The sequence below is a fragment of the Drosophila melanogaster genome, chromosome 2R (assembly GCF_000001215.4).
Source record: "Drosophila melanogaster chromosome 2R".
Classification (NCBI taxonomy): domain Eukaryota; kingdom Metazoa; phylum Arthropoda; class Insecta; order Diptera; family Drosophilidae; genus Drosophila; species Drosophila melanogaster.
In genome coordinates, this window is record NT_033778.4 from 14,163,056 (window position 1) to 14,173,678 (window position 10,623).

The window sequence follows — 10,623 nt, forward strand, 5'->3', positions numbered from 1 at the left end:
CTTGTTTGCTACCGATTTTACTTATAAATTTATTCAAGTTATCCAGCCCTCTCGCATTCTTGAAAATAATTTAGGTCGTCACTCCAGTGCCCCGAGGCCAGCATTTGTTCATCATCAGTGCAATTTTTTGGAAGTGGTGCGCCTAGTGTATCAGCTTCTGGGATCGAGCCAGATCCAGTTGCGCCGAGGAGACGCTCGTTAGACCCTCGCGCACTGTGCTGAGGTTCTCCTTCCATGCCTGCAGCAAATCGCGAAGCTGCTCCCATTGTGGTGCTCCAAAGGTTCGGTGCATTGTCGATGAGATGTGTACCTTTTGATTGGCCTGATCTAGTCGTGCGCGTACCAGCTTTGTTTTCAGCACCTCGATGACGAAGGGCTCCACCTCGTCTTCGTTGATCTGCAGCTCCTTGGTAAGCGTTTCGAATGTCATCTCCGGGCTGCTCTCGGCCAGCTGCATGAAGGTCAGCAGACGCATCTTCTTCATGTTCTGCTCATGGTTCAATCCTTGCGAGTTGACAAACTCCCTGTGATCCTCGTAGAACTGCACGTACGCTGGCAGCTTCTCGGACACGAAGATGGACAGCAGGTCGTGGATGAGGTCGCCTTCCAAAAAGCGCACAGGCTTCAGCGACAGCAGAGGATCCAGCAGGAATGTATTGGGGTCGGCCAAGGCAGTCACAATGCACTTCATGGCATCCTCACGGGCAACACAAGCATTGTCCGCCGTGTAGGTGCCCAGCAGCTCAATCATAACCTTGGAAGACAGCTCCAGGTTGGTGTCCTTGGTCACGTCGTGCAGCAGGCGGTACAGCTTCTGCATCTGTTCCGACGAAGGTGGGCAGTTGGCAAACTGGGATTTGAGCTGATCCACACCTGAGAAGACCTCCAGCACCTGTTCGCACTGCTTGGCCACCTGGACCAGGTGGTAGTACACATGGTAGCGTAAGGGAGAGGCGGTGTCCAGGTTGTTGAACAGACGCCACAACGACTGAAGGCACACCTTGCCCAATGGAAGATTGGGAGCCTTGGTCATCTTCTCGCAGTAGGCCAGGACAATGTTCTCACCGCGATCCAGGGGTATCTGAAATATTGAAGGTTATTTTTTGTTGCTAATATTGTATTCTGTATTACTCACCGTGATCATGATGGACACAATGCTGTTTAGAATTCCATCAATCTGCGAGGGCTCACCATCCTTAAAGCAAACGTCGCAGACGCCGATGATCTTGTGCAAATCATCCTCCACACCTTTATTGGACTTCTCCGATGAGATTTCGGCTCCCAGCTTCTTGAAATACTTGCGCAGCTCTTGCACCTTTTAATAAATTGCGAATAATATTAGTTTTGTTTTGCAGCAAGAGGAAGACATAACCTCAATTCGGGCAAGGCGCCGCCCGAATTCATGGCTAAAACAGGGCACTTTCACTCTACCTGCTCGTCCAGGGACAGGTCTATGAAAACCGGATGCGAAGTCATGGTTTTGTTAAATGTTATTCCACTTTTTTAAACAAATTCAGCTGAAAATAACACGCACACACGTCTTCGGCGCTTTGACAGCTCGAAAGGAAAGAGAGCGACCAGTGCTGCCGGCCTGGTCCGTTTCCCGCTAATAGCGATGCTCTCAAACAATTGACCGAATTAAATTAAGATGACGTTAACGTGGCCACTTAAAATATATAATATTCCTCTGAAATTCATTCAGTTCAATAAAATTAAAATAGTTATGGCTTTGCAAGTGTATTAATGCTGACATAAAAATCAATTTTATAAATGTTTTGACGGGACTCTAGCTAACAATAAATGTGGGCAAAAGTAGTGTTCCCGGATCTTCTGAAACATATAAGTCACTAAGTGACTTCTTAGCCGTACCGTTACTAACGTTCTAAAACCCGTTTCTCCTGAATTTTAAATTTACCATCCAGCAGTTATTTATTTTACATTTATCACTTTACAGTTAAGCAAAATGACACGATTTTTGTTAAATTGTTAATTTGGCGACAGTCTGGCAACTCCGCTGCTACTAAGTTATATTGCTCGCCAAATTTATATTATATTTGTATAACGGGCGAGAAGAGCAGGAGTAATGCCAGCTAATCGGGGCGGAGAATTATGAAATACACGACACACACGCAGCGTGCGGCTTCCTAGAGCCACAGAGATTCCGCAGCAGGCGGTACAACCGTTACTAGTCAACCACTATCCTCAGCAGAACTCGTGATTACATGGCTACATCGGATTTTGTTCTGGGCGGCCTGGCCTCCGTGGGGGCCACCTTCTTCACCAATCCCATCGAGGTGATCAAGACACGGATCCAGCTGCAGGGCGAGCTGGCGGCACGGGGTACCTATGTGGAGCCCTACAAGGGGATTGTCAATGCCTTCATTACGGTGGCCAAAAATGATGGCATTACGGGGCTCCAAAAGGGCCTCGCACCGGCCTTGTACTTCCAGTTCATCATCAATTCCTTCCGGTGGGGAATTATTTAGTAGCTATATTTTATAATTATTAATCATCTTGAATTTACATTCGCCAGGCTCAGCATTTATTCGGAGGCAATGGAGAGGCGGTGGATGCACAACCGGAAGGGTGAGGTGTCCTACGGAATGGGACTACTGTGGGGCGCCATCGGCGGCGTCGTGGGGTGCTACTTCTCCAGTCCATTTTTCCTGGTACGCCAATTGTGGGAATGCTGCGGGAGGTTACATAAACAAATACATAGTTTATCTAAATGAGCCGCGTGCTCATCAGCATTATGGACCTTCCACAGATAAGAGACTTTATTGGCAATTGTCCATCAGTATCTAAATACTACCATTTCAAGATATCCAGGGAGAAAGTATTATACTTCCAAATATTCCATATTTTTTGACTGTTTATGGTTGTTTGCATTGCTTATTACTTTATGACATAACGCATTTATTGTTAGCCTATTTATACCAAGACATTTTCAAGATCTAGAAACAGAAAAATATTCGCTAAATAACTTAATAAGTATTGTAAACATTAACATATTATCACAGTCAATTCTCTTATGTACAATGTCTATATTTCTATATTATTATTTATGGTCCTTTCTTTTGCATCCAGATCAAAACTCAGCTGCAATCACAAGCCGCCAAGCAAATCGCCGTTGGCTACCAACATGCCCATACTTCCATGACAGATGCCCTGCGTCAGATCTACTCCAGGAATGGAGTACGAGGACTGTGGAGAGGATCTGTGGCCGCATTGCCCAGGGCGGCTTTGGGATCAGGTGCCCAGATAGCCACCTTTGGTAAGACCAAAGCCCTGTTGGTCCAGTACGATCTGGTGACCCAGCCCACGTTGAACTCCTTCTCGGCTGGCTTGATAGCCGGATCCATTATGTCGGTGGCCATAACGCCGCCAGATGTAATCACCACGCGTCTGTACAATCAGGGCGTAGACGCCGAAGGACGCGGTCTTCTTTATCGCGGTTGGCTTGACTGCTTTGTGAAAATCCTACGATCAGAGGGCGTTTATGGTATGTACAAGGGGTTCTGGGCCAACTACTTGCGCATTGCCCCCCACTCAACCCTTGTGCTGCTATTCTTTGACGAGCTGGTCGCCGTACGCACAAAGTATAGTAATCAATGACCCCAAAGATCACTGGCTAGGTAGCATTAATTTAAGTACAAAATTGTTAAAATCGTTTTTACCACCCGGAAATATACACATTGCTTTTTATTATTAAGCCAAGCTTTGATAAACAAATTTGATATGCAAGTGCCGCCGCATACAATTTGTTTGTCTAAATCTGGCTTTAGTCTTTAGTGAGTTAGCTTAATGTCCTAGTTCCAATCTCTTAGATTAGCAAAGCCCCAGAACCAACTTGTGCCTTCATTAAGCTAATTTAAGAGCTCTTCCTGTAGCCATTAACCGTGCAATATTTTGGTGAAATAAACCAGTTTAACTGTTACATTTTAACGCATATTGCTCTCAAGTCTTAAGCAGCTAGCTTATCGCAAGTGTGGCGTTAGTGATCACTAGATTGTGATACAGAACGGACGTCTCATTGATGGCTACGTCGGATTTTGTGCTGGGCGGCGTGGCTGCCATGGGCGCTGGTGTCTTCACCAATCCCGTCGAGGTGATCAAAACTCGCATTCAACTACAGGGAGAGCTGGCCGCCCGAGGATCTCATGCTCAGCCTTACAAGAGTGTCTTCCAGGCCTTTGTGACTGTGGCCAAAAACGATGGAATTCTTGGCTTGCAAAAAGGATTGGCTCCAGCGCTATGCTTCCAGTTTGTAATAAACTCGTTTCGGTAGGTTAAAGCTGTTTGTTATCCTACAAGGAGTTTTCCAAAAATATACATATGTGCTCTATCTCTCTATCTGCTCTAGATTGAGCATATACACCCATGCCGTAGAGAAGGGTTGGGTCCACAACAACAAGGGCGAGATCTCATTCGCAAAGGGCATGTTCTGGGGCGCTTTGGGCGGCGTTGTGGGTTCCTATTGTGCCAGTCCCTTCTTCCTGGTAAGCGATTATGTAAATCAAACACTGAAGGTGTCTGCTTCCGCGAATATGTGACAATGTCTAGCCGTGATAAGATAAGGCATCACTGATAGCTACATTTCCATTCTAGATCAAGACGCAACTTCAGGCACAGGCAGCCAAGCAGATCGCCGTTGGTTATCAGCATCAGCACGCCTCGATGAGCGATGCGATTAGGAAGATATACAGGAAGAACGGCGTCTTTGGACTCTGGCGAGGATCGTTGGCGAATGTGAGCCGTGCCACTGTTGCGTCCGCCGTTCAAATCGCAGTTTTTGGCCAGGCCAAGAGTTTGTTGAAGGAAAACGGAGTGGTAACTCATCCCACAATCCTGTCCTTTTGCTCTGGCTTAGCCGCTGGGTCATTTGTCTCGCTGGCAATCACTCCATTGGATGTGGTTACCACTCGTCTTTACAATCAGGGAGTTGATGCCCAAGGTCGTGGCATTTACTACAGGGGCTGGTTGGATTGTGTGCTTACGATCCTAAGATCGGAGGGTGTATATGGGTTGTACAAGGGCTTTTGGCCCATTTATCTGAGGAGTGCTCCATATTCCACGTTGGTGCTTTTGTTCTTTGACGAACTAATTGCGCTGAGGGAAAAGTACGATCTTCACTACTAAACGAAAATTATTTAACACGAGCGGGGCTCTTTGAAATGCAAAACCATACGAAGTTGTTTTACTTTCGTTAGCTTAGTATTTGGAAGTTACGTTCTAGTAGCATATCCGTTTCCCGGATATTTCATCAAAATAACAATTTCAATTTGATCCTCTGAAGAGGGTAAGTAAAGATTTAAACAAGTTAAAAGAGAAAATAAAAATGTATTTATTTATATTTTATTCTTTGGCTACGAGCGTGGTTAAGTAAAGTCCTTATAATCCATTCTTAACCGTCCGCGAAATTATCGATATCCATACGTGTAACTATCGATAAATTAATGTTGATATTTAACAAGCAATAATAAATGTATTATGACCTTTTCTCAAAGTGATTTATTTGTTTTGGTCACTAATTAATAATTCAATAAGAATTTTACCAATATTTTTGAATAAAAAATTCATTAATTACAAATACTAATTTCTTTCTTAAGCGAATTTTAATTTTTAAACACCAAATACAAGAGTTCAAATATTTAAATTATTCCGCCAAGTGAGCATTTAAATCATTAAAGCATTAAAATGTATGCCATTAATTCGATAAATGTAACAATCGGTCTGTCGACCAAAGAGTAAACAAAATGTTAACGTAAGATCAACCAAATCCAAAGTTTGGGGTGAAAACATGACCAAGTCGGATTTCGTGCTGGGCGGAACGGCAGCGATGGGTGCGGTGGTGTTCACCAATCCCATCGATGTGGTCAAGACGCGGATGCAGCTGCAGGGAGAGTTGGCTGCCCGAGGAACCTATGTGAAGCCCTACAGGCATCTCCCCCAGGCCATGCTGCAGATAGTCCTCAACGACGGACTCCTTGCTTTGGAGAAGGGTCTCGCTCCGGCATTATGTTATCAATTTGTCCTCAACTCGGTCAGGCAAGTGCATTGTAAAGGACACTTGTTGCCATCCATAAACATCAAAATCTTTGAACTTTATACGAATATTAGAGGTAGATTTAAACAAAGTTTATATAAAAGTGGCCGTAAAATTATGCAATGCTAAGTAGTGTAATTACAAGCACCATGAATTAATGTGAAATGCATGCTTATCTTATCTAACACTGTGAAGTAATGGACATTTAAGATAAGTCGTTACGTTCATCATTGAAAATAGTTACCCTAAGCAAATTGCAGTGTAAATACCCTTTCCTTATGGTAGGCTAAGTGTATATTCGAACGCATTGGAGCTGGGATACTTGCAGAATGCGGATGGCTCCATATCCTTCTATCGGGGCATGTTCTTTGGAGCTCTGGGCGGCTGCACGGGCACCTATTTCGCCAGCCCCTTCTACATGGTGAGTAGATCCGCTAGAGCTTCCCATCTGATCTCCCTCCATTACAGATAAAGGCCCAACAGCATGCCCAGGCGGTTCAGTCCATTGCCGTAGGCTTTCAGCACAAGCATACTTCGATGATGGATGCCCTGCTGCATATTTACCGGACCAATGGCATTTCAGGATTCTGGCGCGCTGCTTTACCAAGCTTGAACCGAACGCTTGTGGCCTCCAGTGTACAGATCGGCACCTTTCCCAAAGCCAAGTCCCTTCTGAAGGATAAAGGCTGGATCACCCATCCGGTTCTCCTCTCCTTCTGTGCCGGCCTATCGTCGGGAACCCTTGTGGCAGTGGCCAATTCGCCCTTTGATGTGCTCACCACACGGATGTACAACCAGCCAGTGGATGAAAAGGGGCGTGGACTCATGTACAAGGGCTTGGTGGACTGTTTCACTAAAATCTGGAGAACCGAAGGGATCCATGGGATGTACAAGGGCTTTTGGCCCATATACTTTCGTAGTGCTCCACACACCACCTTGACATTTGTGTTTTTTGAAAAGTTGCTCCATTTGCGAGATCGTTATGTTTTCTCCCAGCGCAGAAACTGAAGAGTCCAGTCCTCATGGAGCCAACTAGATTACTGTAAATCCTCGCATACAATTGTTAAGTCCCACGATGTGACAATCCTAAAATTTATAATTTTATAAATAATAAAATTGTTCATCAAAAATGATCCCATGAGTTTACCATTGAATGCACGTCAACTGCTATAAGTTTTTTTTCTTATGTAATTTGCTGCATAACATATTTACCTTTCTAATAAAAGCTTAAAATAATTATTTGCTGTTTGCAAATATTTACTGTGAAAAAGAAAAAGCCGCCAGTATTGCAATTTTAGTATGACCTCTCCTTATCGATAGGCGGCGATAGATGCGAACAATAACGCATCATGTCTTCGATTGTCAATAGTCCATTTGGCACCGATAGGCGCAAGCACAAACTATCGACTGGCATCTGGAAAGTCGGCGGCGTCACATATTTTTGATTGACTATATATATTTAAAAACAATTTGCGCAAAATGGCCACTCAGGTGAAGCAGTTCTTAAACGGCTACAAGGATGACGTGAGCAAATCGCTGCGCGATGCTTCCAAGCCGTGGACCAAAGTCTTCGATACCGTGGAGGAGAAGACCGGCGTGGACCGGGTCAATATTTTCGTGGGTGAGTGTGGAATATCCTGGCGACGTCATCGCATGTCCTTCGCCGAAACGCCCATGTAACCTTCTGCTAGTTGACTGCGTAACCATTGAGATTAGCCTAGAGATGCAGTGGAATATTTCGGGATGCTTATAAATAGCAACCTGTTATATATAGCAATGTGTATGTGGCTGAATCAGGATGGTCGGGGGGGCTTAATAGCCGCCAGGTGACCAATTAACGAATTAAACAGACGACTTAAACGGCAAAGCCCAATTAAATAGTGTGTCTATATTATCACCGAGTGCCTGCAACCAATACACCTCAGTTTGTGAGCATGCGATGTGTGCGTGTAAGCGACTACGTAGACAGCTGGCGATGTGTGCGTCTGTTATCCACAAAAGTTTCATGTTTTGTGCTTTTCTTTGTTTACTTCAACGAAAGTACACTTTTTTTTGCCCAGTACGCGGTGAGCAATACATTTGGCGCATTCCATTGCCATATTCTCTAGACGAAGATCTGGAGAAAGTCCAGTTCGGCGGGGTCAAAAGGTCTGAATTATTGAGACGTGGCGCTGTCGGCACACGTGGAGCCAATCTACTCACTCACCTGTGTGCGTTGGTAGAGCTTTCAGTTCGTTCGTTCGGTGCTCACCGGAGTTACCGATGTGGCTCTGGGACTATATTATGCTAATCAGACAGCGACAGGAGACGCGGCGCAATGTCAGAGTTCCCTTGGTTTACCTCGGCATAGGTGAGAATGTGGTCATAATGGCAAAAGTAGCTATCTTTCAAAACCGAAGTCTATATACACTTGCAAAAATGACGGACGTTGATTCATCATACAAACATTTGGCCTCATTAGCTGTTCAACAGTTCGGCATACTTTAATAATCAAAACAAATTGTGTAAACAAATATATGCATATTAGGGAACAACCATTTATGGAGAATTCGCAATTCACATCAAATGATCTGATCGACTAAGGATATAGTTTCTGTGGCTTGTAATGAAACCCACCTTTTTGCAATGATGTTGCTCAAATTAAAGTACCCTCAGCCAGGGTATAAATATAATTAGCCGCCATCGAGCATGAATGACATCATAAATTTATGGCAAAACAACAGGCCGTAGTCCGCTCATCTGGGTGGGCAAAATGCAACTGGCCGGGATCAGAGGCAGGTCGAGACATCTACTGACAACAGCTAAGGGTTTATAATTAGCCAACGGCATGGGGCGGTTTAAAAACCCCAGGGATCCACGAAGGGGCGCCCTTGAAAGCTGTACGAGCACCTGGCACTGTGCCCTTGGAACAGTTAGTCTTGTAGCTAAAGTTTGTAAGTGTTAACTCCATCTGATCACCCTGCGCCCTGTGGAACCGCTCCTGCCCTTGGACCTGCTTATAGCCATAAGGGAAAATGCGCCACTAGGGCAATATCAATTGACCAACTAGATGGCGAACATGGCAGTCGAGGAATTAGAGAGCAAAATTGTCCAACTGTTCGTAGAGAACCCCCTCCTGCGCTACGGTAGAGCTCCAGCAGTGACTTAATGCTATTTACTAATAAGGTATTATATTTCATCATATGTAGGTGCTGTTGGTCTGTGCGCCATCTACCTGATCTTTGGCTGGGGCGCCCAACTACTGTGCAACATCATTGGGGTTCTGTACCCTGCATATATTTCCATCCATGCCATCGAGTCCAGCACAAAGCAGGACGACACCAAGTGGCTGATCTACTGGGTCACGTTTGGAATCTTCACCGTGATTGAATTCTTTTCGAGTCTGCTAACTTCGGTGATTCCCTTTTACTGGCTGCTGAAGGTGAGCTTTGCATTCTTCACATATAAGAATCTTCTTTTAAATGCTTCAACTCCACATGTAGTGTGCTTTCCTCATCTGGTGCATGCTGCCCACGGAACAGAATGGTTCTACCATCATCTACAACAAGCTGGTGCGACCCTACTTCCTGAAACATCACGAATGTGAGTAAATTCACCTCTTAGATATTGCAATTTTACTAAAAGGAGATCAATATTTGCACACAGCCGTTGACAGGATCATCGATGATGGCATGAAGAAAGCCGCTGGAGTGCTGAAGCATGACTAGAAGGCGAATGTACCGTAGCTCCGACCGCTTCTCGCTTATCCATGCATTTGGTTTTGGGCCTGGTCACCAACCTCACCTCGTATTGGTTACGTTTTGCAATAAATTTTAATTCTGTATTCATTTTGTTGTTGATAAGAGCACCAGTGTTCGCTGAACCAGAAGAAATCTCCGTTTGTTAAACGTAAAAACGAAAAGGAGGCTTTTATTGAGGCACAACTATATTTATGCGGTTGATTCCGCCTTTTCTGGCGACGCCTCCGCTTCAGCAGCTGTCCTCCGGTTCCGCCAGGCGGTCATGTAGGTGCGCGGGTGGATGGGCAGTAGTCCGGCAATTCCCAGGAGTTCTGCAGCCGGCGTGGACAAGTGTGCACCTTTGCCCAGCCAATAGCGAATTCTCTCCGTGTTCAGGGCCACCAGTCGTTCGTTGTAATCGTTGGGCAGGGGATCAAAGGAGCCCACCTGCTCGATGACAGGCTGGTGCTGGTTCTTGCGCCTCTAAACCGGAAAATACAATTACCAATTAAAAGTTTTAACCATTTTAATGGCCTAAAAGTACGCACCTCCATGACGACAATGTGATAAAAAGGCCGATTGGTGCATCCCAGGCGTACGAAACGTATGATTTTTGCCGACTTGGCGTAGAAACGACCAATGCCACTGGCTGGCGATAGAGACATCCCGATATTTTATATATCTAATACAAGTTTTGGCATAAAATAAGGATTCTTCAATCAGAAAATGTGAATTGTTATGCAAAGCATGACCGTTGAGGGAAAATTTAACAATACCAAGCGATTGGGTCACACTATTAGTTAGCCCTAACAGCGTTGCCACCTCCGACCGCCCATGTTAGACAGTTGCGGCACCTCG

At 45.0% G+C, this 10,623-nt stretch overlaps 6 protein-coding genes and 1 non-coding gene across 14 annotated transcripts; 4 read left to right on the forward strand and 3 right to left on the reverse strand.

The window, feature by feature from the left end:
• Positions 1 to 10: 10 nt before the first annotated feature.
• eIF3m (eukaryotic translation initiation factor 3 subunit m) lies at positions 11 to 1,770 on the reverse strand. 2 transcript variants are annotated; one of them, NM_137088.4, is made up of 3 exons: positions 1,432 to 1,770; positions 1,136 to 1,315; positions 11 to 1,081 (listed from the first exon to the last, which is right to left on the reverse strand). In NM_137088.4, the coding sequence occupies exons 1-3, from the start codon at positions 1,474 to 1,476 to the stop codon at positions 143 to 145; spliced, it is 1,164 nt and encodes a 387-aa protein (NP_610932.1). In that variant the 5' UTR covers positions 1,477 to 1,770; the 3' UTR covers positions 11 to 142. The 2 variants fall into 2 exon arrangements, with proteins under 2 accessions (NP_610932.1, NP_001286407.1); NM_001299478.1 differs by having other exon boundaries at positions 1,432 to 1,566.
• A 225-nt stretch (positions 1,771 to 1,995) lies between these two features.
• On the forward strand, positions 1,996 to 3,936 carry CG8323 (uncharacterized protein). The gene is made up of 3 exons (NM_137089.4): positions 1,996 to 2,470; positions 2,534 to 2,669; positions 3,088 to 3,936. Exons 1-3 carry the CDS (start codon positions 2,223 to 2,225, stop codon positions 3,613 to 3,615), a joined length of 912 nt encoding a protein of 303 aa, NP_610933.1. The 5' UTR covers positions 1,996 to 2,222; the 3' UTR covers positions 3,616 to 3,936.
• On the forward strand, positions 3,927 to 5,178 carry CG18327 (uncharacterized protein). Of its 2 annotated transcripts, none has more exons than NM_137090.2 (3): positions 3,927 to 4,284; positions 4,364 to 4,499; positions 4,609 to 5,178. In NM_137090.2, exons 1-3 carry the CDS (start codon positions 4,037 to 4,039, stop codon positions 5,137 to 5,139), a joined length of 915 nt encoding a protein of 304 aa, NP_610934.1. In that variant the 5' UTR covers positions 3,927 to 4,036; the 3' UTR covers positions 5,140 to 5,178. The 2 variants fall into 2 exon arrangements, with proteins under 2 accessions (NP_610934.1, NP_001260966.1); NM_001274037.1 differs by having other exon boundaries at positions 3,993 to 4,284.
• A 552-nt stretch (positions 5,179 to 5,730) lies between these two features.
• Positions 5,731 to 7,178, forward strand: CG18324 (uncharacterized protein). Of its 2 annotated transcripts, NM_166033.3 has the most exons (3): positions 5,731 to 6,048; positions 6,332 to 6,467; positions 6,515 to 7,178. In NM_166033.3, exons 1-3 carry the CDS (start codon positions 5,801 to 5,803, stop codon positions 7,052 to 7,054), a joined length of 924 nt encoding a protein of 307 aa, NP_725361.1. In that variant the 5' UTR covers positions 5,731 to 5,800; the 3' UTR covers positions 7,055 to 7,178. The 2 variants fall into 2 exon arrangements, with proteins under 2 accessions (NP_725361.1, NP_610935.1); NM_137091.4 differs by having other exon boundaries at positions 5,731 to 6,467.
• On the reverse strand, positions 5,789 to 7,862 carry asRNA:CR44368 (antisense RNA:CR44368). 2 transcript variants are annotated; one of them, NR_133118.1, is made up of 2 exons: positions 7,649 to 7,862; positions 5,789 to 7,132 (listed from the first exon to the last, which is right to left on the reverse strand). The 2 variants fall into 2 exon arrangements; NR_124548.1 differs by lacking the exon at positions 7,649 to 7,862 and adding an exon at positions 7,194 to 7,243.
• On the forward strand, positions 7,407 to 9,943 carry ReepB (Receptor expression enhancing protein B). 4 transcript variants are annotated; one of them, NM_001201999.2, is made up of 4 exons: positions 7,407 to 7,667; positions 9,235 to 9,467; positions 9,529 to 9,628; positions 9,692 to 9,943. In NM_001201999.2, the coding sequence occupies exons 1-4, from the start codon at positions 7,526 to 7,528 to the stop codon at positions 9,751 to 9,753; spliced, it is 537 nt and encodes a 178-aa protein (NP_001188928.1). In that variant the 5' UTR covers positions 7,407 to 7,525; the 3' UTR covers positions 9,754 to 9,943. The 4 variants fall into 4 exon arrangements, with proteins under 4 accessions (NP_001188928.1, NP_610936.2, NP_001188926.1 ...); NM_137092.4 differs by having other exon boundaries at positions 9,692 to 9,868; NM_001201997.2 differs by lacking the exon at positions 7,407 to 7,667 and adding an exon at positions 8,105 to 8,396.
• mRpS16 (mitochondrial ribosomal protein S16) lies at positions 9,931 to 10,541 on the reverse strand. Its single transcript, NM_079013.4, has 2 exons — positions 10,314 to 10,541; positions 9,931 to 10,248 (listed from the first exon to the last, which is right to left on the reverse strand). The coding sequence occupies exons 1-2, from the start codon at positions 10,428 to 10,430 to the stop codon at positions 9,976 to 9,978; spliced, it is 390 nt and encodes a 129-aa protein (NP_523737.1). The 5' UTR covers positions 10,431 to 10,541; the 3' UTR covers positions 9,931 to 9,975.
• Positions 10,542 to 10,623: the final 82 nt, after the last annotated feature.